Source organism: Pleurodeles waltl, chromosome 10 (genome assembly GCF_031143425.1).
Source record: "Pleurodeles waltl isolate 20211129_DDA chromosome 10, aPleWal1.hap1.20221129, whole genome shotgun sequence".
Taxonomy (NCBI): domain Eukaryota; kingdom Metazoa; phylum Chordata; class Amphibia; order Caudata; family Salamandridae; genus Pleurodeles; species Pleurodeles waltl.
In genome coordinates, this window is record NC_090449.1 from 21123674 (window position 1) to 21150522 (window position 26849).

General features: G+C 45.4%; 1 protein-coding gene across 3 annotated transcripts in view; it reads left to right on the forward strand.

Moving 5' to 3' along the window:
* LOC138260940 (uncharacterized) overlaps nucleotides 1–26849 on the forward strand; it is a 771875-nt gene that overhangs the window by 220463 nt on the left and 524563 nt on the right. For all 3 annotated transcript variants that reach the window (XM_069209481.1, XM_069209479.1, XM_069209480.1), the window contains exon 3: nucleotides 9314–9512. In XM_069209481.1, the coding sequence (XP_069065582.1) occupies nucleotides 9314–9512 (199 nt within the window). The remainder of the gene's footprint in view (nucleotides 1–9313; nucleotides 9513–26849) is intronic.

The following is a 26849-nucleotide window of genomic DNA, read 5'->3' on the forward strand; positions in this document are numbered from 1 at the left end:
GGTGACCCTGAACCCAGATCATAAGATTCCTGATGATCTCAAGAAAGAAGAAGTTCTGCTGAGATGAAAACCCAGCAGGGAAGAGAAGGAGACACCAACTGACTCGGCCCCAGTCCTACCGGCCCGTCTCCTGCTTCGAAAAAGCAGAAAAAGCAGAAAGAAAAGAAGCAACGGGTTCTGCAGGACCAGCGACCCCTGAAAATCCTCCAGGGGACTGCCTGCATCACAGAGGATGAAAAAAATCCAGTGGAAAGCAGACCTATCCAAAAAGAAGATGAAGAAACCAACTTTAAAGGGACTCTCACCTCACTCCAGAAGTGCGAGTCCAACTAATCTGCACCCGACGCCCCGGTCAGCTATGGCAATCTACCTCTGCCTTAAAACACATAAATGGATTTGACCTTGGACTGAGGTTACACTGTAAAAAAAACTGTAGAAAAAGACTGGAGGTAGGGGCAGCTCAGAGAGAAATAAGCTGCTTTGGTTCATTCAAGAGGAGCTCATTTAGACCATTGTGTCTTTTGATGGTGTTCATTGGAGATGTGATAAGATGAGCTCTTGTACAGTCTGCAAAAACCTGTGAAAAGCAAAATGCACTAGTGTCCTATTGATGGAGTTTGGCGAGTATAGGTCTGAGAGTCCTAGTTAACTCTGTTCAGAGGCAGAGTCGTCCTGAATTTAGTAATTCCTCAGAATTGAATGTTTCATATATATTTACATGCTTGAATCATTCCCAGTCATCAGGGTGGGAATACCCAGCAAATTGTAAAGAGCAGTAAACAGTTCTACAATGGCCAGAGGCCTCAACAACAATGTTTGTTTAGTAGCACATCCAACTCATTTGAAACAACATAATCTTAAGCCAATTAAATGGAAGTTCTGAGTTCTCCTAGAGGCCGCCATAAGCTCAGATTTCCGCCACACACCCAACTGATTTGAAACAACCCAAACGTCAGCCAGTGATGTGGAAGTGCAGAGCTAACCTACTGTCCTTAGAGGACACCATTGTTCTGATTTCTACCACATTTTGTGTGCGAGGGATCCCTTAGAAGAGCTCTGCTACAGCGTGTGTTTGACTTTCCATTAGTCACTTTTTTAGCCTTCACTTCTTCAGCCCTGCACTTCAGCCAACCCTATCTTTAGCTCTTATCATACTATGAGTTTTGTGGAGGATTTTCTGGGATTTTCATCTGATTACTGGCCCAGGGGCACTGGCAACTGCCAGCAACTTCTACAGTGGCTTCCAAGAAGTAAAGCTCCCCCTTCAAGTTCAGCTTGGACTGTGGAGAAAGGAAGATTTACAGTGATGATCCACATAAAAAGCACATCCATTGCCTTTATCCCAGTCATAAAGCATCTTTCTGCAAGCTTTCAGTATTGTCTGTATAACCTTCACTTCAAAGACACTTAAAGACCTGGAAAGGATGTTGTCTCTTTGTGTGTTGGAAAGAAACAGAATTTCCCTTCTTTCAGTGGATGCCCCACTTCTGGAGAAGATTCTGTGAAAAGTGCCTCACCTCGCACTTTTACAAAGGCAGCACAAAAGGAAGCATATGATGTATTCTCAACTGAAATGTACTTCTAAAGCATCCACAACAACTCCTCCAACCATCAGAAAATGTATTCCTCAGAAAAGGCTCAAAAAGGGTAAAGGACAACCTGTGCAAAAAATTGCATCAAAATCCAGCGTGTCTGATATTCAGTTAGGCTTGTTGCTTACGTCCTTGAAAACTAAAGATCTGCTGTTGTCATAGAGAAAGAAGCCACGATCTACGACCGCAACATTGACAGCACGACCCTTGACAATGACTGCACCACTGGCGACACCTTTGATGGTGACAGAGTGCCCACCATCAACAGAGGTGGCCACCTTGAAGATGATTTTGACGATGGCCCCTGTTGGCAAAAGCGACTCCTTTACAACCATTACCATTCTCGCTGATAAATATTTCTAGAACCCCCTCAATTGCCCCTATCCTAGTGTACAACTGGGACTCAGAACTGGAAGCCAATTATAGAGACCAGGAAGTAGTGTTGCACAGAACCGACAGTCTTGCACAGTTGGACTTATGCTACTTTCCTGAATTTGAGGAGGAACTCTGTCATGAGGAAGAATTACAACAGGAGTATAAAAATCAGCTTCAGGCCCTTGCAGGCCACCCAAATGGTTATGATTAAACTTGGCCATGGCATTGATACAGGGATTCCCTTATGATGCAGGTAACTTTGGCATTCATTGCTGAATTGCAACAGAGGATGAACACATTGCATCCCTCAACCATCAACTGCACCAATGCTACCTCCACTACTTTGGATGCCAACACCTCTTCCGCCACACCCTCCACAAATGGAGAGCCCCAACCCATCCTGTTCCCGGGACTCTAGAACCAGTTCTAACCCTTTTCCTATTGACACTTAGGGACATGCCCCACATAACATCAAGATGGCTATAGTATGCTCCCTGGGAGTTTTACAGTTCAGTACAGTATCATCAGCATAGGAGACAATGTTCATGCCGTAGTTCCTGACGATAGGTGCGAGCTGGGTCATGTAGGTGTTGAACAGCATGGGGCTCAACGATGATCCTTGGGGTACTCCACAGCTGATGTCTGTAGGTTCTGACAGGTGTGGGGTGGAGCCTGCCTTTCTGTGTTCTGCCTTTCAGGAAGGAGTGTATCCATCGAAGGGCCTTGCTGCGTATGCCTGCTGCGTGGAGTCTGGCGCATAGGGTGCCGTGGGACACTGTATCGAAGGCGACTGAAAGATCTAGTATGATGAGGGCTGCTGTTTGGCCGCGGTCGAGGAGGAAGCGGATGTCATCTGAGGCGGCGAGCAGGATGGTTTTGGTGCTGTGGTTAGTTCTGAATCCTACTTGGGAGATTTCTAGGATTTTGTTGTCCTCGATGTGTTGGCGTAGCTGAATATTGATTGCTTTCTTGGCGACCTCAGCTGGGGCGAGCAGCAGCGATATGGGTCAGTATTTCTTGAGATACATTGAGTCGTCTGTGGGTTTCTTCCGAAGTGGGCGGATCTCAGTGTGCTTCCAGTCCTCAGGGAAGGTTGCTGACTCTAAGTAGCAGTTGATGGACTTGCAGAATTCGGGCGCAATCAAGGTGCTGGCCTTGTTGAAGATGTAATGGGGGTAGGGGCTCCAGAGTGGATGATGCTCATGATGGAGTGAGTCTCGTCTGTTGTGAGGGGGGTCCAGGCATGCAGGAGTCATGGGGGTTCGGTAGATCGTGGTAGGGGTGTTGTTAGTGAGTTCAGAGAGCCATGGGGTCTGAAACTGTCATAGATGTCTTTGATTTTTCGATGGAAGAAAGTGGCTAGTCTGTCAAAGAGATCCTGAGATGTCATTAGCAAAACAGGCAGCTGCGCTGCCTGGCAGGCTTAAAGCTAAAAATCACTACATCATGGTACAGTAATATAACTTGTGCCCTAAGGTAGGTTCAACCGATGCCCCCGCCATGCACAGTTTTTTCTTTAATAATTTGACTTCTAAAGTTTCATTTATATTTTTAATGACATTATAGAAGTTGTCATGAGTGCTGTAATGTCTGGGGTAGTTAGCAGTGCATGGTGAGGGAGCGAGTTATAGTTACCTGAGAGCACAAGTTATAGTTACTTGAGCTAACCATAGCTATAACTGTTGAACTTCTATGGTTTTGTGCAAGTAAATTCAGATCCTAACTATAACGTCCCTGTAACCTTTGTTTTTTTAAAGTCAATTTCTATGTTTTAATAAAATTATATTTCCGAACTACAACCTCCCTGTGCAGATACGTTTCCCCGAGATGAAACATTTCTACAAGTCCAGGAACAGCAAGCAGAATGCGATTAAATCAGAGTGCTGAGATGTGAAGTCTTTCGTGAACTCTCCTGGGAAAAACTGCTCTTCTTAATCTGTTTTAAGATTGACTTATGCAAGTGAGACATTCACGTACATGTTTGGTGGAAATATCATAGATGAAAATTAAAATTGCTGCAATTTATATATGTGTGATGAGTTGTACATCTACTTAAGAAATACTGGAGTGAGAACAGTTAACGCATGCTATTATGGCGGCACAGAGAGACGGACTGTGTGGAGTGTGAATGCCTTTTGTTTGAAACCAGCATTTGAGAAAGGCGCTCAAGCCGAAATGTGTCATGCTGGAAATTTTATAATCCGGAGAGTGCTCCTTTGGCTTCCTGGTGGAGCCTTTCGCTTGGATATATATATGTGTGTGTGTATATATATGTATATGTATATATATATATATATATATGTATATATATATATATATTTATTATTGGAATCCCATACTACAAACATTGAGGTTGTACAAAGTGAGAGTTCCGACTGACCATCTCTTTTCAGGAGTCAGGGTGGCCTTGGCCCAATTTATTTGAAATTCAGAGAGAAGCCAATAATCCTGAAAGATGTACATCTGTCTGGGAATCATATAACATGGGCTAGCGACAACAGTCTTCTTCACCATTCTCCCTTTGGGACCCCTTCATCAGTGGACTTCACATGTGGTAGATCTAACACAGTGGCAAAGAGCATTAGAATAAAGGGAGCATCCCTGTGTTGTTCCCCTTCCTAGATCAAATTATGAGGACATCAACTCATTTGTGTTAACAACTGCTGCAGGGCCATGTACTCTTAAATGACACAAGACAAGCTTTGGCCTGAAGCCACTTTTCACTAATACCATCAACAAGAAATTACATTCTATAGAATAATTTTTGGTTTGTTGTTGTGTGGCCAAATCAAGAGTGGTAGGTCTACAGTGTCCTCCCTGTCCAAACAGGTCATCTTGGTGGCTCTATTTAAAGCCTGATTGAGTATGGTTATTCAGCAAAGTAATAACCATCTTCAACCTGTGCTCAAACAGATTGGTAAGTGCCTTCAACTCCACATTTAAGAGGAAGATTGGGTGTTAGGACAAACACTTCTGCTCTGAGTTCCCTTACTTGTGAATCACAACAGTTATGGCCTGATTCAAATCATCCAATAACTTACCCACAATTTTCGCCCTCCAGAAACAAGTCTAGGTGTCTGGAGTTCAGCAGAGCAGTAAGATACTTAAAATGCTCCACAGGGAATACATTTGTGGCCATATGTAGGAACACTTTTTCCCATAGTCACAGAATGGGTAAAAACCTTTGCTACATCTGGCTCCTGGGTATCTTTATCTTACCTTTCTCCTCTCCATTTGCCCTTAGCCAGCTTCATCACTTATTTTTTTAAGATAGTTTCTCATCTACTAGCAATCAATCCTAAACTGACAATTGGGAGAGAGAATGCTTGTGTCGGCTCCATGGCAGGTAAGTTATCCATGAGCATAGAAAAGTCTGTAAGTACTATTTTCACCCTCTTGGGTCATTACCTCCATACTCCCAACATCCTCTACCTTCCTTTTCCACATTGACCCCTCACCATCCCACTGAATCTCACAATCGGCTTCCCAGCCTTACTCCAGTTTTTATAGCGCCTCTTTTGACCTGCAGTATAGAGCACCTTTGCCACATCTGTGGTCAGCATTTTCCTCTACCAGTCAAGGACTGTAGTCTCAAGGTCCCTAATCTCCCAGGTTGCCCCTTCTGGGCAACCCTGGATAAGGCATAACCAGGGTGGACTGCCTTGTATGCTTCCTATGGAGTTACACATGAATCAACTGAGCCCTGGGTTTCCTGAAAGAATAATTGTGTTAGTATGGTCAGTTTGTTGACAGTGTTCAAGTCCCATCATTCTCAAGCATTAGTCCCTTAAGCTCCCTATAGACCCCTGTGGCACCTACCTACAGGCAGAAGGGTAGGAAAATTGCTCAAATGCCTCTAGCAATATACTACTCACTTTGGACAAGTATGTCATCACCACTGGGGGCAGAGTATTAGTCCAGCCTACAGCATAAATAAGGAGTATTATCTATGCACTCCTTGGCCCTGTTTTAAAGTTGCACAGTACTGGGGCAACAGTAAAGTTGTATGCAATTGTACTACTAATGTCCTGTAATTTTGCACCATGACCGTGAAATTCCAAGTACAAGCCCAGGTAATGAGTAATTACCATCTGGGACCTATTTCTTTGGTTGTAAACTCTCACATACTTCTCCATTCCCGGAGGTTTTATTGCATACATTTACCACTTGCTCTGATCTGGTGGTAAATGTATGTGAAGGACTGTGGAGGTGGGAGGAGTAGGGGAAGAAACAGAAAAGTATTTTATGGGAAGGGGGTGTATCGAAAAAGATGTCAGGAATTAGACAAGGCTGCTGCTGAGGTCAGGTTCTCCCACACCTGGTAAAACCTGGTGGTGAAAAACCTAACTACTCGTATTAAGGCAGAGCGTAGTTCCGTGAGGTAATTTCACTCTCTGTCTTGAGTTAGAATTACGCCCGATGTCAAGAGCGCTAGACGTTATTTATTTGCCCTAACACAGCACAAACTGTTCCTAGTTCTTTTTTCCCTGGTCTGAATTGTATACTTCCTCCGACCTGACACAGGGTGCACCCATGGTCTCATTATTGACATCCACAGTCATTGAACTGAGTCCAAGGTACACATCAGCAGTGTTCCCAGTTTCACTAGTAGTTCAATCAGAAGTTCCGGTGGGGTGGTGGCGGTCAGAGGTGATAATATGCATTATGGTATTTACAGTAGTTATGGTTACTAGTAAGTGTTTAGAAACCATATATATATATATATATATATATCACTGCTCACTCCGTGTCGTAACGAAACTTGAGGGAGCCCCGGGCAAAGTCCCTGGACCCAGTCTGGGGCCTGCAGTCAGTGCACAGTGTAGTGTGCTGAGGGGCCCCCCTGAGGCTCGGAGCCCCCCCCCACCCGCACCGAAGGGGCCTTTGTTACGCCACTGTACTCACTTTGAACTAGTAAACTATTGTCAATTTCTAGATGCAACAAACTCTTTTGAATCTTCGTCCGAAAAGGGCAACAGAAAGAAGACAACATGCACACATGGAACACTGATTGGAAACTGCAACCTTCCGCTGACTGTGGTACTCCAAGCATCCTCTCCTACCTAAGCTAGTAAGTTGAAACTGCACCATAACTCTCTACTGCTTCTGCAGCCGCCTAGAAGGCGCAACAACCAGTGTGAGCTATAAGTTAGGACCAACCTATATCTGCGACCTGGCAATCCTTGTCCATGACATGAGTCTCCTGAGATAGCACCATATAAGTTTTATGAAACTGTTGGCAATGGGAAACTTCCACCCACTTAACATTGTCTCTTAACCCATTTACATTCCACAGTCCTAGCGGGATTGTGTTCCAAATTCCCCGAACCAGCATCATCCAACCAGTAGAGCATCACAACCTCATGTATCAACCACAACACCTAGCCATCAGTCACATGCTCCCACCATGTGCTGTTCTGTTTCTTTCTCATAAGTCACCTGCCCCACACTTTGCCATAGTGGGTGTGCAAACAACCACCACCAAATTACCTACCAGCCCAATATTTCAAAAATTAAACACACAGGTAGATCAACTACTTTCAAATAAATGTATACAAAACTGTGGCAGTGGGATCTTAACCATAACCATTACACAGCAGTACCGGATCCCAGAGCAAACTGTACAAAACAGCAGAATTGCAGTATTTAGGAAGGGTCACTTAGTCCACCCCATGGGGTCAACAAAATAGGTTTGACACCCCACAGAACATCAACGACTCCATCAAACAAATCAAGAAAACATGTTAGAGAGCAGAGCCCCAAAACCTCAGAGGCCTGTAATTCAGAGTCACTTCTAGCTGTTCACGTCCGAGTGTGTAGGGTAATTTTGGTGCTGTAAGTCAGCATGCCAGTTACTGATTCCGAAGCTTTGAAACCCCCGGTAGCTCCACTAGGATACTATACTGTGGCCTCAGCCTGAAGGTCTCCAGACACTTTGTTCATGGAAGTTGGCAATCGACCAAAAGATTCAAAAGGAAATGTAAGGTGGGACTGAAATTAGTTCTTTGATCCAGCCTTCCCAGCACCAAAAATACAGAAGTGAGTACAAATTTGGGTGTATTAGGATGTAACCATATTTGTGCGAAAACTCTTGTCATGACTGAATAATGAATTGCAAACCTCCATCATGAATAGAGTTTTTTTTTATGATAGGCATACTTTAGACTGTATCAGAGAGGCTGGGGCCACTAAAGGAAAATTCTTGATGTGTTGACTCGAATGGAAAATAGTTCCTCCACACATCTGATCTAAATAAGAGACATACGCACCAAGAACAACTGTGTTCCATTACATTGATTCTACAGCTGGTAGCAAAGGTGAGTAGGTTGGAGGGTGTGTCAAGAACCTCATCTATGTCTGGTCCAGGTTTATTAGTTTCCACTGATGATAAGGTTTTAAATGATACTGTGTTAGATTTCCTGAAGGGTTTGATGGAGACATTTCTGAAATAGTACTGGAGAAATGAGGCCCCCCACAAGACTTCCATCTAGAAGGTTAGAAAATGAGGAAACAATTTTGGTGAAGATAATAACTTAAACTGGGAAGGCAAAGGTGTTCGCTCTTAGGGTGGCTGTGAAAATAAAATTAGGATCTGAACATAAAAGGTTGCGCTCCCTGACCCTCAACAGTGGCACCCAGAAAAGGAAGCAAGAAGGGCAGCACATTTGGCATGATTCTGTGGTTGTTGACATTGATGTATTCAGGTGGTACATCACCAGATTGAGGGTGCGGGGGATCTATTAATTTCTTGGACAGTGGGGCTGCCTTTTCTTTTCTGGTAAATGTTAGGAGTGATGCAGAGCAAATCAAGTCTTGGAGTAGCGTTTGACACATTTTTATTATTTGCAGTGTCTGAGCATCTCTATTTGACCGTGAGGTTATCTGATAACTGGGAATTGTGAGATGTGGTAAAGTGGTAATTTTGAGCTCTGTTGAAAAGTAAGTTCTGATCCATAGTCAATGGGGTTGTTCTGCCCTCCAATTCTTTTCTCCCCCCCCCTTTTTTTCGCTCTGTGCAGCTGTTTGATTATGGGTTCTATTGGTGTGGGATATTATCAGTATTTTTGTATGGTATTATTTTAAAATTGTTGTACATAGCCCGCCATGAAGGGGCTATACGTTTGGTTGAAAATGCATGCACTGTTCTTTTGAATGCATGAGCTATACCATAATAAAATGTTAGGAACAAACAGTAGTAGTGCCTACTTAAGGCATCAAGACATTGACATCCTAGTTTTCTAGTTTTCCTCTGTTTTTTAAATTGAATCTAGCATGTTCCAATATTGGTTAATGGCCTAAAGTCTTTGGTATGAGTTGATCTTTTCCTTTTAATTTTCTCTTTTTAGCTTCAGAAAGACCACCTAAAAAGAAAGGAAGTAAGGGCCCAGTCCAGCACTGCAAGAGGTAAATGTAGCAGAGAGAAAATAAAGACCCCATTGGTTGCAGTTGATACATACAATGAAAAAGGACCTGATGTTTATACACAACTTGAGGAAGCCCTGGAGTGGGCACAAGCCAGTGAGCAAAGGAACTCTGAATTACAAGGTAAGACTAGAATAAAATGGGTCTTGGTGACCTGTCCCTGTCTTTGCCTGCTCCTTATTTCTGCCTATGGATGTCTCCCACTTTCCAAAACAGTATGTTAGAAGAAGCCATTAAGAGTTACTGATCCTGACAAGTAAAAGTACTTGCCGATGTTTTGAGTGCTTGGGAGCTGGAGTGATACTTTGCAGGAATAAAGGTTCAAACATCATGAAGAGTTGAAGAAGATGTGTTCTTTGTCCCTGGACACCGTGCTCTCCCTATCCCTACCAGCCAGCTAGGGTTGAGAAACAGTCCCATAGAAAATCTGAGATTGAATTCACCTTGGTGCTCCCCTGGGTCTTCTGGGAAAAAGAAAATACCTTCTGCTTTGACATAGAGGTGCCTCACTCTTTAAGGTATTTGGACTGTACCCCAATATTTGTTACTTGACACAGATACCGATGGTGCAGGTACATCTCTGCAGCTTAGCTCTCGATCTTCCGAGTGACTAGCGGAAAATATTATATATTGCAAGTCTGATGGGCTGCCCACCCATGCTCAACCCTGCCCACATGCACAGTTTGTATATTTCAGAGCACTGATGCACAATTTCTCTCATCGAGTGGTGGGGCCTAAAACCTTGACTCACATGTCCCCAGCAATGCATTACAGAGCCTGCTCTCTGGCCACATGCTGTCGCTCATACTTTACACATGAGACAGGGCCTGCCATGTGGCTCAATCACAGTCAGGAACAAGTCACAGGAGAAACAGAAGTGCAGCTGAGTACAGCAGCCAGCCAGTATATGAAGCGTATACATTTTGAAAAACAGTCTTCACAGTGAAGGATGGGTGTATGTGTATGTTGAAACTTGTATACCCACTTCCGAACTATTGTATGGTATTGCCCAGACATGATGGTTGTCATTCTTGCCATATTTGGTCATCCATGCTATGAAGGTGTCCACTCCTGAAATAATGCTGCCTCTGGCATAAGGATGGAGATTCTTAGTATCCATGGCCACTCATGGTATAATGCCTGGCATGGCATCATGGTGGGAATTCTTGACATATTGTTGATATTTCATGTCAGCCTAATAAATAGATTTATTCCGGGATAAAAATGTGAAATTTTCTCTCAGTGGGACACCATTGATAAATATAAGCATTGAATAGTCCTGCTTACATGTTTGGGTCCGTACCACTTCTTTCAAAGTCATATTTTTTACCTTATTTCAGAAAGGCCCGGAGTTACATGTGACCAAAAGTGAAAGTGTTTGCAGCCTTGAGACAGGCCATATTATCAATTCCATTTATTTACTTTAAAAAAGGGAAGAAAAAACAAACAGCCTTTAACTGTCACTGAAAATAAGCAAAAGTGACGTTTAAAAACATTCTTCACAAGCTCATTTTACTTTCTTTTAAAGTGTATGTCAGTTAAGGGTAGAATAGTATAGCTGCATAGGCTGCAACATTGAAACAATGAGAATAAAACACTGTGTTCTTTAAAGGGCCTTCTGACCTCAATTGTCTCATTCATGCCCTGAAGTTGGCATGATGTCACAGCTGGACCCTCTCCAGATGCAGAGAGAGAGAAAGAGAAAAAAAAAGAAAGAAGAGACTGTATTTGTCTAGTAGTGCCCCATCTCTCCCTTTGAGGGCTCCAGTGCAGGAGATCCAAATGGAGAAGACCTGGTGAGTTATGACTTTCCTATTCAATGTCGAGAAGATGTACAGTGCCTACTTGCTCACCATCAAGGGCTGGTTCAATGCCGAGGACACACACAAATGTCAAGGAGGAGGAAACCATTGAGAGGAACTTCAGTGCCAAAACATCGGTAGACACCAAGAATTTTGCGACATGGTTTGATGTCAAGACATCATTCTGCTTCAGAGAAGAAGACAGCGGAATGGTTTTCACCCATTAAATCTCAGAGCCTCCCATCAGAATTGGATTTCGAGTACTGCAGTGCTTACTCTCTATCCAGAGCAACTTCTCTAGTCCTCTTTTCAGAAACTCCTTCTTCACATCCTAAACTTTCTATGCAGCTCCCTTAAGTTCTTGCAGAGTGTACTTCTCCCTTCCACAACCAGTGATTCCAGTGGTAATCCCGCCACTAAATCTGTCTGCCATGTCTTCTCGACCCCTACAGTCACCTGTACCACCAGCACTCCACCGAGGCAGTATAGATCTCGAACACATTATACCAGACCTTGTGACAAGCCCAGGTCAAGATCAAGATCCCACTGCCATCATCACTGATATAGATATCCTAGACAGTCTTGCTCAAGACACAGAAGGGATTCTCCATCCTGATCACATCATTTGACCTCTTCTTGTGGTCTACACTCTTTGACAATGACAGACTCACCACTAGCGAAAATCTCTTCTGTTGACTATATTAATATCTTCCAGGAGGTTCTTGTCAGAGGTGCCAACAAACCGAACATCAACTTGCCGACTACCACTGCCACCACATCGGTAATCATTGAGCCACTGCACTAACAATCTTTCTCCATAACATTGTTACCTCCCGTTCCAGGTTTCATAGAACCAGCCATGGATTTGTACATGACTCCAGCATCTATAAAGGCTGTGCCATCCAACTTACAGGAAAAAGTACAGGCCACCAAATCAGGAACCTTTATTTCTTCATACAGCAACCACATTGGACTCTGTCATTGTTTATGCTGCATGAAATTTTCAATGGCGTCCCCTACTTTTAGTGTTCCTTTTGACAAGCAAAGTAAGAAGTTAGATTCCATGGCCAGAAAAGTTTGTGAAACTCTAGCTGTTAATCAGAAGGCAGCAAGTGTGTCTGCTTTTGTTGGAAGACGTGTTACTTAACAACAGTGGTCCTCTCGGTGAGATCCACTCAGCGGATAAGCTTTTCCTGAATAAACCTATCCTAATGGTTTAACACATAATCCACCCAACGAACTCAAAAACAGGGATAGGTGCTATTGCTGCCTGTAAGGGAGAGCTGATAATATAGCTATAAACTTTACATCACACATCAAGAAAGCATATTTAAACATATACATTTTTCTGTATTCCGAAAAACACCAAAATACATTATGTACACTTCTGGCTGCTCAAACTAAGTATGTAAAAAGGGGTGCTCAGAAAAGAAGTGCTTGTGCGTAAAGTATTTTAGATGAAAAAAGAGGGAAAATATAGAACAGTTATCTAAATCATCCTATTTACTCAGTGGCTTGGCTTGGTTGTATATAATTATTATCCAACATAAGTATAGTCTCATCTAGCCAAAGGTCATTGTATTATTCATAATCACACCTTTGTGAGAAGAATGTGCAATCTAGGTTTGATGGAATGTTGACATTTAGACCAGGTGAGTTGTGGGGAAGGGGGAGCCACTCTGATCCCCAAATGCAGTCTTCAACATGACAAGATGCCCTTTTTTGGGTCGGGAGCAACCTAGGAAAACCCTTCCAGTGTCAGGACTGTTAATTTAATCAATAGATTAACGAGAGCCAGCTAGCTGCTAAGCTGCAGCGGATCAAATCCTTAAAGCAACTGAATAATTTCAGTCTTGCAATAATACATATGTCTGAGAAGCATGACACTATGGATGTCCTTATGAAACAATGCAGTGTAGTTGTGAACTCAGAAAACAAAGGGAGGCCTTCGATTAATTTAAATCATCTCAGGCTCTCTTTCAGTCATGAAGTTCACTGATCAAACTGCTACAGTCATGGCTTTGTTGGAAGATGACAGGTCACTCTAGGATTAATAAACAGTTACTAGAAGACCTATCCAGAGACAGATGTCAACATTTTCAAAATTTGTCAGTGAAGCCATGATAGTATCTAACTAGATCATCAGTGCTGAAGCACCTTAATCCTAGCTGCACACGAATACTGTAATGGTCGAGCTCTTGTCGTTCATCGTGGCTCCGACTCTCAGAGCTGCAGCCATGGAACAAACACTGCGTCTTAAACCTCCATTTTTCAGGGAACATGCTGGTGATGCAATTTCTTGCATAAATCCAGGCCTTGACACTCTTTGGCAGTAGGGATGGAGAAAAAGAAGGACTATAGGAGACATTATTATAGGCCCTGAGACTGCCAATATTTTCATCTGAGGGCTCAAGCCTCTCTGTTTTTTTTTTTTTTAATTACATTTTTTATTAGAGAAAAATATAAGACGATACACAGTATGCATTGACATTTTTACAGTAATCCGTGGTTCAGTCGGTAATTTTACAAATGATATCTGAATGTACATTGTCTAATAGGTACACTGATTCTTCGACATAGACTGTGGTTTGAAGATTAGGGAGGGTGCAGGGAAGGGGGGTAAAGGTTATTGGTGGGTCAGATTGTAATAGAGGGGAGCAGGAGAGAGAGAAGAATGATAGAGAGGAGAGCGGGGAAGTAGGGAGGTTAGGTAGAATATTAGGGGGGAAGGGCAAGTATATTGACTCTGTGTTTCTGGGTTATTAGATGGATATTCCGGTTGTTCCTCGTCATTTGCCGACGATCTTACAGGATAGTGCCATGTGATACATTTATCAAAGCGTATTTTAGGGTGGGCCAAGAGGATAAATTTATGGGGGGGGAGAGGGCCATTCCGGGGGAGGGTAGACAAGGGAGAGTATCTGTGTAGATTCAGGATTAGATGTATAAAGAATCCGGCCTTGCCTACTGATGTTGGACAGTTAGCCTCTGATCGGGCAAATCCAAGAAGGATAGTTTCTAGTACGTATTTAAGCAGGTCGATATGGCGTGGTGTAAAGGGTGTTCTATGAGATGAATAGTCTCCGGAGTGGAGAAAAAGGGTAGGAGGGCGGGGAGGGGAGCGAGGGAAGGAGAGAAAGGAAGATGGTGGGGTGTCAACTGCCATCCACTGACCATCAGCCAGCTGCCTCATGGTCTTGTCAGGAAGGGGCTCCAAATTTCTGTAAATAGGGCCGCTTGATCCTGTAGGTTATAAATGACTCGCTCATGGGTAGCTGTTTGGAACATGGCTGTCATCCATTCCGTTGGTGTTGGGGCAACAGCAGACCTCCAGTGTCGAAGAATGCAGATTTTCGCTGTGGCAATTGCCGTGTGAAGTAGCCGTTTATGGGGACGTGATAGGGAGGGGTATGGTCGCATGTCGTGTAAAATAATGAGTGTTATCGGTGACGGGTTTGGTATTGATATGGAATCCCTAAGTGTCTGGAACACAGCTTCCCATAGGGGCTGTATCGTCGGACAGTGGCACAGAATATGAAGTAGATCACAATGAAGATCTGCACATCGCCAACACCTCGCGTGTGGTATCAGACCTGCCCTGAAGAGTTTTGTGGGGGTCCAGTACCAGTCCTGGAGGATTTTGAAGAGACAGAATTTCAGGCGGGCCTCGCGGACCCCTCTGTCTAGGGCTTCAATTATGTCTTGCCATTCTTCTTCTGTGTAGGCTAGCGCTAGTCGATCTTGCCATCTGAGACGCAGTCGCTCTAGGAGAGGTTGCGAGTAAAGATGGTTCGTAATCTCTGCGTATAGACCAGCCATAACTCCTCTGTGTCGGCCCCATTTCTGCAGGTAATTGACACTGGGTGAGGTTTTGATCGTCCACGGGGGGGTCCTAGAGCCTTGCGCATACAGTGCATGAGTTGCATGTACCTCCATTCCTGATTTTTGTGGATTCCAAACTCTTCCCGTAGGGATTCAAAGGACCGGAAACCATTGCCATCTATTATTTGGGTTATGTTGTGGATACCAGCGTCGTTCCACTGGGGCCATCTTAGGGTACTTCCCCCTATTTTTATACATTTGTTTCCCGCTAAAGGGGCTTGAGCATGTAGAGAAGGGTGCACTCCCAGTAGCCGGTGGGCTCTGCGCCACGCTGTATTTGTGGCCGCGAGGATAGGGTTGGACGAGTGAGAGTAGTCGGTATATATCCCGCCTAGTTCGGAGTGCTGTCCCTGTATTTGTTTCTCCGTTATTGTCCATTGTGGGGAGTCTGGGGTGCCTGGTAATGTGTTGGCTAGTTGTGATAGTTGTAGGGCTAAAGCGTATTGTTCTACTGAGGGTAGACCTAGTCCTCCATAGGGTCTGCGCGCTAATATTGTCCCCGGTTTTAGTCTTGGCCGTATAGAACCCCAGACAAAGGACCTTATCAAGGTATCAATCCTTCGGAGAAGAGAGAGCGGAATCTGTAGGGGGAGCATGCCTAAAACATATGTGAAGCGGGGGAGGGTGACCATCCTAACCACCTGTGTTCTGCCCCACATAGATAGGCCGAGTAAGGTCCACTTCGCAAAGTCCTGTTTCATCTAGATTATCCCTGACCATGTGTTCTAAGCCTCGGTTAATATATGTCCCCAGATATTTGAGGTGGGTTGGGGTCCATTTAAATGGGCGGCCATGGATTGCAGCTCTCGTTGTTACGCGAGATAGGGGCAACGATTCACTCTTGTCCCAGTTTACTCGATACCCGGAAAAGGGTGCAAAGCTTTCTATGATAGAGAGTAGGGATGGGATGGATCTTTCTAAATCAGACAAGGTTAACAAAATATTGTCTGCATATAAATAGATTTTGGAGGAACCCCCTGGTAAGGAGATGCCTGTTATCTGTTGAGAATTCCTTATATTTGCCTCCAGCGGTTCCATTGCTAGTAGATATAAGAGCGGCAACAAGGGGCAGCCCTGTCGAGTGCCCCTTCCGATGGGGAATGGGTCCGACAGAAAGCCCCCACAGTTAACTTGTGCCGTGGGGTGACCATTTAATAATCGGACTTTAGAAATAAATTGATCTCCGAGACCAAAATGTTTCATGGTGGTGAATAAATAGGGCCATTCGATGCGGTCAAATGCCTTCTCCGCGTCGAGGGATAGTGCCAAGGTTTCTTCTGGTAGGTTTAACGATTCAAGCAGGGTGTGGCATAGTGTGCGCATATGATTTCTGGAAGTGCGGCCCGGTACAAATCCCACCTGGGTATTATGGATTAGGGACGGTATGACTTTGCGTAGACGTGCTGCAAGGACACTAGCTAGTAATTTAACGTCTCCGTTTAAAAGGGAGATGGGGCGATAGCTACTGCAGAGTAGGGGGTCCTTTCTAGGTTTAGGCAGAACGACAATCGTGGCCCTGTTGGACAGGGCACCCAGAGAGCCCTCCTGGCACGCCTCCATGAGTGCCTCGTGTACTACCGTGGTTGTCTCTTCTCCTGACCATCTGTAAAATTCTGCGGGGAATCCATCTTCGCCCGGGGATTTATGGTATGGGAATTTTATGATAACCTGTGTGATTTCTTCCTTGCTTATATCGCCCTCAAGGAGAGCTTGACTGGCTTCTGATAAGCAGGGCAATTTTGCAGCAATGAGAAATGCCTCTGTCTGTGCCTGGTCGGTCTTTGTTTCGGGGGTGTAAAGGTGTTGATAATATGTAGCAAATTCATTCACAATGTCTTGCGGCCTGGTCAGTACTGCTCCGGAGGGAGACGTTATGGCCAGGATAACTGAGGCAGCATCTATCTGTCGGAGCTGTGCCGCTAAGAGGCGTCCGGCCTTTTCTCCTTGTTCATAGTGGCAGTGATGTAACCTTTGTAGTGCAAATTCTGCCTGTGTTGTGTAAAGATCGTTATGCGCCATTCGGGCTTGTTCGAGGGAGCGGCGTAGCGCTGGGGATGGCTGAGTAGTGTATTGTTTGGTGAGGCGTTGGATCGTGTCTTCTAGGGTGCGGTAGCGGACCTCCCTATCTCTGTTGGCCAGTGCTGCGTCCCTCATCATGTTCCCTCTCAGAGTGGCCTTAGCCGCTGCCCATAAGACCCGTTTGGATGTCACAGAGCCTATGTTTTCGGTCATGTATGTGAATATGTGGGCCTTGAGTTGCTCTTTCCCCTGGGGGGAACGGTATCTGTGTATGGCAAAGCGCCATGGTTTACGACCAGGAGAGGTCAAGCCCACCTGAATAGAGAGTAAAATCGGGGAATGGTCTGAGAATCCGCTATCTAAGATGCTAGGGTCTTGTATTTGGGGAATTAAGGTGTGTGATACAAGAAAATAGTCCAGGCGTGATTGGGTGCCATGGACAGATGAAATTAATGTGAATTCCTTGTCCTTTGGGTGTGTTAGTCTCCAGCAGTCGACTAGGCCTACATCTGCTGTGATGTCCGTCAGTAAGGCCCTATCGGGATTATTGCCCACATTGATGGGGCCTGTCCTGTCCAGTATGGTATCTCTAGCAAGATTCCAATCCCCCCCGATGATATAATGTGTGGTCCCTATTTCGGTCAGTACGCGATTGAGTTGTAGGAAGAAGGAACGCTTTGGCCCGGTTGGTGCATAGACAGAGCCCACACATAGGAAGGTATTTCCTATTTTTAGTTTGACAAATGTATATCTCCCTTCTGTGTCATTCCATGTTTTAATGATCGTGGTCGGCAGAGATTTACGTATTAGTATTGCTGCGCCGCATTTACGAGGTGTGCCTCCCTTGATTCCCTGATCTTCTGGACAGCAGCTGAAGGAGACCTTTCCTACCCAGTCACGTCTAAGTTTATCGGACTCTGTATTATCAAGAGGCTTTTCTTGGATCAGGGCTATGCCTGCTTTTTTAGATTGAAAATATGACAAGATCTTTTTCCGTTTGATGTAGTTCGTCATGCCATGAACATTCCAGGAGAGGATTCGTAATGGGTGCACTATGTGGGGGGTTCTCTCTGGCATACTAAGTTAGAGGAAGGAGTTTCAGCATTACTGGGGGTGGTAGTCGTGTGGTGCTGTGTTCGCTGTAATATGAATATTTGGGAGTTCGAGGGGTGAGACGGGGGCAGCTGATGAGGGTCGGATACCCCAACAAGAAAAAAAGGGGGGGTAGAGAAACGAGAACGTGGAGGGGTTGGTGAGGGATAATATGGGAAGAAAGAAGGATAGAGTTAGCGTTTGTCTGTAAAGTGGGATGGATGTGATGATTGGGAGGCGAAGAGGTTGGAGGGATATAGGGAGGACCGGGAATACTATGCTCCCTTAGGGACGGTCTGTAAACGGCGAGTCCGAGTCCTATCCGAGCTCCTAATGCCGTCGATGCAGCCTCTCTGCCGAGGAGGCGGCGTTGGGGCAGGGGGCGGCCAGTATTGATCCAAGGCGGTCGAATGTACAGGTTCTGAGCTGAGCTCCGGAGGGGGGGGGAACGGATATAGGGGGAAGCCATGGGCATATTATGGGAGGGGGGGGCCCGGGAGAGGGTAGTAGCTATGTTGATGAGGGAGGGTATGATGTGTAGATAATGGGGGGGGGGGATTTGGTGACATAATTTTAATATGGTGAGGGTGGGCACAGTGGGAAAGGTGGTAGAGGGGGGAGTTCACACTGGCCTGGATTAAGTGATGGAGAAAGATCCAGTTGATACCTCGCAGTGTCCAGTGTCTAATATAATAGGTTAAATGTTTATCCTATTTTCGAGTGAAAGGGGGCTAGTGATCACTGTACTTGATGTGTGTCATCGCGATGGGTTCTACGTTGTGAGGGTATATTGGTCGAGGAGGGGGGTGGGTGTGGATCAGGGTGTGTATTTGTAATCATGATTATAATGATAGATATAAATGTGATAATGGTTTTAATGTAGATGTTACAGTAGGTGTTGGTATAGGTGTAAGGGGGGGAGAAATGATTTGTGGGATCAAGGGGTGGGTGCCTAAAGGGCCAGAGGAGAGGCGAGGGCGGGGGAGGGTGTAAAGTAACATAATGCCGGTTCAGATCAGGATATTGGAGTACATTTGCACATAATAACAGTTGAAATATTACTATACTTATATAGCATAATATCGCTGTGTCAAACAACATAATGTCAAACAGCATAATGTCACTGCAACCTGTTAATTTGTATAAGATAACATAGTATAATATAGCATAACGTAACGCAATATAACTTATTTCCACACAGGTAATCGTATTACATTCTATTAGTTTATATGTCGTGGGACCAGCCCCAGAGTGGGTGTTGTTATTGAAGGGTGGAACATGGGTTGTGTATACAAGTGGTTGGTCTACTGCTCATCATCTACGTGGTCAGGTGCCATCGCGAGTATATGGAGGGGTTGCATCCCCCTCATGGGGAGGATTCTGGGGAATACGTATAAATGTCGGCCTATTTGTTATGCCTCCATGGGGATATAGTATTCCTGTAAGAAGTAGTGGTGCATCTCCGTAATATGTAATGTTGTGTTGTATTATATCTTATCGTCCCCTGTGGTATGTGATCATGTTGTGCCAGTACTCTGGTAATCGTCGGGATGTGTATTATTGCGTGTAGATTATATTACATTTGTTTTGTTTCCCGGAGCAGCCGTTTAAGGGAGAAGTGGAAGGTGGTAGATTCAGCTGAAAGGGGTCAGCATTACGACTTGTCTGCAGAATCGGGCCTGTTCATGTAGTCTTGTTGTTATTGTGTGGTGTTGTGTTGTTGGATGTTCTATATTGTAGTAGTGCTGTGAGGGGGTGAATGACAGCTTCTCTTTAGGTGTTGGAACGTGTCCCTGCTGAGCAGGGTCCCGATGTATGTGTTTGCATCACCTGTGGGGTCTGCAAGATCCGGCTTGTGCGTTTCGTGTTATACAGTGGATGTCTATGCAACAGTGTTATAGAATAAGGCCCCGTGTTATCTTGTAGGACATGTAAACATAATGGTCATCTAATGATGTTAAAAGGGTTATTGACAATTGTTAAGTAATAATGGCTACAAACAAAACCCGGGCTTGTACTCATCCTTCCGTGAGTTCTCATCGTTCAAGTTTCAATGTCTTGTGATCATCTCACAGGCGCCCAACGAGGGATCGGTGTCTCAGGGGGTACAGTCGTTGGTTTTAGAGGTGATCTGGATTTGTCCCTTTCTGACAGTTGGGTGTAGGTTGCCACAGGGTGGAGAACCTGACCCCTGTCGTCGTGTAGTCTGGCTAGCCTCTCTGCGTCCCTGCCCCTTTGATTGAGGTCGGTGTCATGATGTTGCGGGCCTTCTTTCTCTGGGCCTGGGAGTAAGAGTCCTCCCCCTTCGTTTTCTCTCCCGGTATCTTGTGAACAGTCTAGATTGGTAGAGTCCATAGGCTGATGTTGAAAAGAGTCAAGGAAAAGGCTCAGTTCATCTGGATTATAGAATTCTTTGGATATACTGTTATTGGTGACCCACATTCTGGCGGGGTCGAAGAGGCCGAATTTCATCCCCAGTTGGCGAAGTCGAGGTCTTAGAGCTAGGAAGGCTTTTCTTCGTTCGTTGGTGTCCTTGGAGTAATCAGCCGTTATTCGGATGTCATGTTGGCCTATCCGGAAAGGACCCTGTTTACGCGCCGTTTGTAATATCTGTCGGGCATGATTGTGGCGTAATAGACAAGCGATTATTGGTCTGGGTCTTAAAGATGTATCAGAACGTTTCGGGCCTACCCTGTGTGCTCTTTGGAATTCCAGCGGTGGGTCGAAGTCGAGGGAGGTTAGTTTGGGGAGAACGGAGCCCAGGAAGGCCTGCATGTCTGTGCCTTCTTCATGCTCCGGGATTCCCAGTAGGCGAATGTTATCTCTTCGACTCCTATCCTCTAGGTCTGTGAGTTTACTCCTAAGGTAAAGGAGGTCTTGGTCTCTGTCTCGATAAGTGGTCACCTGCGTTTCTAATGAGCCCATGCGGTGTTCCAAACCTGTCACCCTGGTTTGAAAACCTGCAATGTCTGATCTCACAGATTTGGTTTCCAGGGTCAGTGAAGATAGAGAAGCGTCCATTCCCTCTATTCGGCGGCTGACAGCGGTGATCTCCTGTAGTATTTTTTCCATGGTTACGGATTGTTCCTTGTCAGACATTGCAGTGGATTGTGTTGGGGAGGGTGGTGAGTGAGGTCCTGTTATTGTAGATGTTGGGCGCCTGTGATGAAGAGCTTCGGAGAATAATAATTGTCGTGCCGACTTACCAGTGGGTTTCTGGTTTGTTTTGCTGCCGGGCATCGCCTCGTCCGTCTGTGTGTGTTGTCCAGCTGATTCCAGAGTTTTCCTCGGAGTCTGGCGAAAGCAGTGTTACGCAGTCAGCTGGCTCTTGTCTTGTTCTGACTGTTGATATTCTCTCTTTTTTTCTTTTCTTTTTTTCCTTTTCTTTTTCCCCTCCTCTTTTTTTGTTTTTTTTTTGTTTTGGGGGGATTTTAGGGCTTAGGCGGTAATTTATTTGATCCTTTTTCTGTTCCCAGATATGTTGGGGGGGGGATTTTTTGGTTTGTTTCTTCTTTCTTTCTTTCTTCTCCTCCTATTTTGTTTTTCTTTCCCCCTTCCCCCCCTTTCGCCTCCCCTCTCCTCTCCTCCCCTTCTTTATTTAACTTGGTTCTTAGCTCTCTTCTTCCCCTTTTCTGTTTGCTCTTTCTTCCTCCTTCCTTTTATTTTCCTTTACTCCCCTTCTTCTCTTGTTTCCGTGTCTTTATTCCTTTCTATTGTTTACTGTCCTGGTTCGCCCCTCCTCTCCTCCTCACCTCGTTCTTCTTTTCTCTCCCGGGCCAAATAGAGAATAAATGCTCACCGCCTCCCTTTAGAAATCGGATGCGAAGGACTGTGCCTGCGACTCCAGTCGCCGTAATGGTAGGGAGGCCGGCTCCTCTCTCGGCTCGAGAGCGTGGCTCCTCCCCCGCAGTTGGGCCTACCTCGGTATTGTGCACCCTAGATCCCCTGGTGCTCCGGAGCATGCCCCCACTCGAGATCGAAGGTCCTGTGCTTTGGAAGGCTCCTCAGGGTCTTCCCGACTGGGTTCCTCCGTCCTTAAGAGAGACGGTTTTCTGGTCGAGGGGACGCAGCTCCGCCCTCTCTGTAGGCCATTTTTCCCCCTTTCCCTCCGAGGCGCGCTGCCGGCTGGTAAGGTCTTGGCGGACGGTTGTTGAGGTTCGGGTCGGAAGCTCGAGGTTGTGGGAGGGTTTCGACGTGCGTTAAGGCGATTTTTCGGCCTCCACAGGGCCCCTGCCGCCTCCTCAGGACCACTGCGGCACGGAGCTCAACACTTAGGCGGCCATCTTCTTTCGTGGCCCGGCCACGCCCCCGGCTCAAGCCACTCTTAGGCCTGTACGGCAGCACCAACAACCACAGCAGAGGAATTTGCAGCAGAGGCTTCAGTTAAGAGGCAGAGTAGGTCAACAATAACTCACTAAGGCCAATAAACTAAAGATGGGTGGCAAACAATGAGTTCTACCCTCATCTCCACCAAGGGGGGTGCCTATTCTCAATAGAGCTACAAAACACCTATTTTCACATTCTGATAGCCAAAAAAAATTAGACATTCCTGAGGGGTCACGGTAGGTAGAGACCATTATCAATACCAAGTTCTTCCTTTCGGCCTCCAATCTGCACCCTAGACCTTTTCCTAATGCATTGCGGCCATGGCAGCAGCTCACCCCAGGAAGTTCAAGATATTGGTCTAGTGATGTCTAGATGACTGGCCCATCAAGGCGCCTTCTTACCAACATTTTCAGATGACTGTTATAACCCTTAATCAACTGGGAATGCATATAAATCATGAAAAATTCACCTCCGTACCAGTTCAATCCCTACATTATCTGGTAGCAGACTTAGACAGAGTACACACAAAGGTGTTTCCATTGGAGAACAGATGTTTATCTATCCTGTTGAAATGTCACAATATGAAGAGAGCGGCCCATCCACCAGAAGTCAAATATTCTCTCTTCTCAGGTCAATGGCATAGCATATCTTTCTGGTCCCGTATGCACGTCTCTACATGAGACATCTGCAACAGTGTCTGGTAGATCCGTGGGATCAACTTTCGGGAAGATGGGGAGACAAAGTGATTCTAACAACTCACTCGAAACATGCTTCACCATTAAGGTGGTGTTGCTCAGAAAATCTTCTCGTGGGTCTGAGTTTCCCTCAATACATTCCAGCACAAACAATAGTGAGGGATGCCTCACTCTCTGGTGGGGATGCTCACATGGACCACCTCAAGAATTAAGCTGTATGGTCTCTGAAGGAACAGACTTCTCATATCAACCTACTAGAGTTGAGTGCAGTACATCTATTTGTTCAGCCAGACAGTGTAATGACCATGCATTATTTGAACAATCAGGGAAGAACGAGTTGCAGGGCTCTCTCTTTGGAGTCACAAGCAATCTGGAAATTATTACTTTCCAGGGATCTTAGAATTACAGTTTTTCATCTGCCAGGCACCCAGAATGTTCCGATGGACACTCTCAGCAGAACCATTCAAGACACCCAGGAACAGGTATTAAACACCACTATCCTCTGAGATACCTTTTGTGACTGGGGTTTCGCTCAAATAGACCTCTTTGCAAACGGCTAAAACAAGAAATGCCCACACTTTGCCTTGAGGTTTTACCAACTAGGCATGTTGGGGAATGCCCTATGTATCAACTGGTTAGACAAATGTCTTTACGCCTTTCTTCCAATTCCCTTACTGGCAACAGTGATCATCAGACTGCCCACTCAAAGGCCAGAATGATTCTCACTGCTTCGGAGTGGCCTAGAAGATGGTAGTTCATGCACCTCCTTCACCTCTCAGAGCCTCCATATAGGAGGCTGACTTGCAGAGGGGACCTTCTCCACAAGTGATAAGGCCAGATTCTACACCCCATGAACTCATAAAGTATGGTCACTTTAACCTTCCTCAGGTGTGCATTCAGGTTTTGAGAGAAGCCAGAAGACCAGCTACAAGAACATCCTATTTTGTAAATGGATAAGAATCTGCATCTCTGTGCTCAAAATAATTTCAGTCCTCTCACCGGCCAAGAAAAGATGGTTTGTCCTTAACTCATTTATTTGGCTGAAGCAAAACTGCAATATACCTCTATCATAGTCCATCTTGTGGCAATCACGGCCTATCAAAAATGCCCTTTACAAATGTCCTTTTTCGAAATTGCTGTAGCCCAGGATTTCCTTGACGGCATTAAAAATATGAGTCTTCTCTCAGGTGACCTTCTCCTCTGTGGGAGGTGAATATTGTTCTGTCTTGCCTTATGGGTCCACCCTTTGAACCTATACTTACAGCACTCCTTCAACACATATTCAGCAAGGCATTCTTTTTGGTCGCCGTTACCTGGGTACATAAGAATAGCAAAATATAGGCTTAAGTGCTCACAAACCTTACACAGTATTTCACAGTGATTTGTAAGTCACCCCACACTCATTCCACATGTGCTTCAGGTATGCTGACATGAAGTTGGTACCCCTGTCAGACACCACCTCCTTAGGAAATCCCACTCTGGTAAAGATACCAATGAGTGCCTTAGCTACTGCAGGGAGTGGACCTAAGGGGAATTGCTTCAGGGTACCTAGTGGCATGATCCACTACCACTAGGATATACTGGTTCCCTGAGGCTGTGGGAGGTTCAAGTGGACCCACTATGTCCACACCCACTCTTTCAAAGGGGACCCCCACCACTGGAAGTGGAATGAGGGGGGCCTTTGGGTGTCCACCTGTCTTACCACTGGCTTGACAGGTGGCACAGGAGACACAAAACTCCTTTACCTTCTGGGACATGTTGGGCCAATAGAAATGGTTAACTAACCTTTCCCAAGTCTTGGTTTGTCCCAAATGCCCAGCAAGTGGAATATCATGAGCTAAGGTCAGAATGAACTCCCTAAACTCCTGAGGCACTACCACTCTCCTAGTGGCACCAGGTTTGGGATCTCTTGCCTCAGTGTAGAGGAGTCCATCTTCCCAATAGACTCTTATGTATTCCAGAGATTTTTCCTTTGGTCTCTTCAGCAGCTTACTGCGTAAGGCCTTCAAGAGAGGGACAGGTTTCTTGCCCCTTACACAACTGTTCCCCTGTGGGTCCCCCGGGGCCTAAGAGTTCAACCTGATAAGGTTCCAACTCCATGGGCTCAGTTCCCTCAGAGGGCGGCAGAACTTCTTCCTGGGAAGAGAGGTTCTGTTTCTTTTGTTGTGTTGAAGCTGGTTCCCCAGTCTTCTTTCCTTTTCTCTTGGAGGGTTGGGCCATTTTTCCAGGCTCCAACTCCACTTTTTCACCCTGAGCCTTGCACTGTGCCCTTGTCTTGACACACACCCGTTCAGGGATACCCAGCATGGCGTATGGGTTTTGAGTTCTACCTCAGCCCATGCTGAGGACTCCAGGTCATTTCCAAGCAAACAGTCTACAGGGATATTTGAGGAGACCACCGCCTGTTTCAGGCCATTGACCCCTCCCCACTCTAAAGTTACCATAGCCATGGGATGTACTTTAGTCTGATTGTCAGCGTTGGTGACTGGATAAGTTTGTCCAGCCAGGTATTGACCAGGGGAAACCAGTTTCTCTGTCACCATGGAGACACTGGCACCTGTATCCCTCAGGCCTTCTACACTAATCCCATTAATTAAGAGTTGCTGCCTGTATTTTTTTCATATTAGGGGGCCAGGCAGCCAGTGTGGCTAAGTCCACCCCACCCTCAGAGACTAATGTAGCTTCAGTGTGAACCCTGATTTGCTCTGCGTACACTGTTGATCCCACCTGGAGACTGGCTATTCCAGTGCTAACTGGATTAGAGTTTGAAGTGGAAACTTTCTTGAGACAGGCCTTGTCTCCAGTTTGGTGTCCCTGCTGATTACAGCTACGACACCAGGCCTTCTTGGGATCAAAGTTTTTACCCTTGTACCCAAAATTGGATTGTGAAGAGGCTTTGGACCCTCCTTCCTGAGCAGGTTTTTGGGGCCCTGTAGAAGACTCTTTACTTTTTCCCTCGGATGTCTCAACACTCTTCCCCTGGAGAGTCTTTGTGACCCCTTTCTTTTGGTCACCCCCTGTGGAAGTCTTGGTCACCCTAGTCTTGACCCAATGGTCCGCCTTCTTTCCCAATTCTTGGGGAGAAATTGGTCCTAGGTCTACCAGATGCTGATGCAGTTTATCATTGAAACAATTACTGAATAGGTGTTCTTTCACAAATAAATTGTACAGCCCATCATAATCATTTACACCACTGCCATGAATCTAACCATCCAGTGTTTTGACTGAGAAGTCAACAAAATCAACCCAGGTCTGGCTCGAGGATTTTTGAGCCCCTCGAACCTAATCCTGTGCTCCTCAGTTGAGAATCAACAGCCCTCAATGAGGGTAGCCTTCATGAAGTCATAGGATTCTGCATCTTTTCCAGAGAGAGTAAGAAGTCTATCCCTACACTTTCCAGTGAAGATTTCCCAAAGGAGAGCACTCCAGTGAGATTTGTTTACTTTTCTGGTTACACAAGCCCTCTCAAAAGCTGTGAACCATTTGGTGATGTCATCACCATCTTCATATTTAGTTACAATCCCTTTAGGGATTTTTTAGCATGTCAGGCGAATCTCTGACCCTATTTATGTTGCTGCCACCATCGATGGGACCTAAGCCCATCTCTTGTCTTTCCCTTTCTATGGCTAGGATCTGTTTTTCCA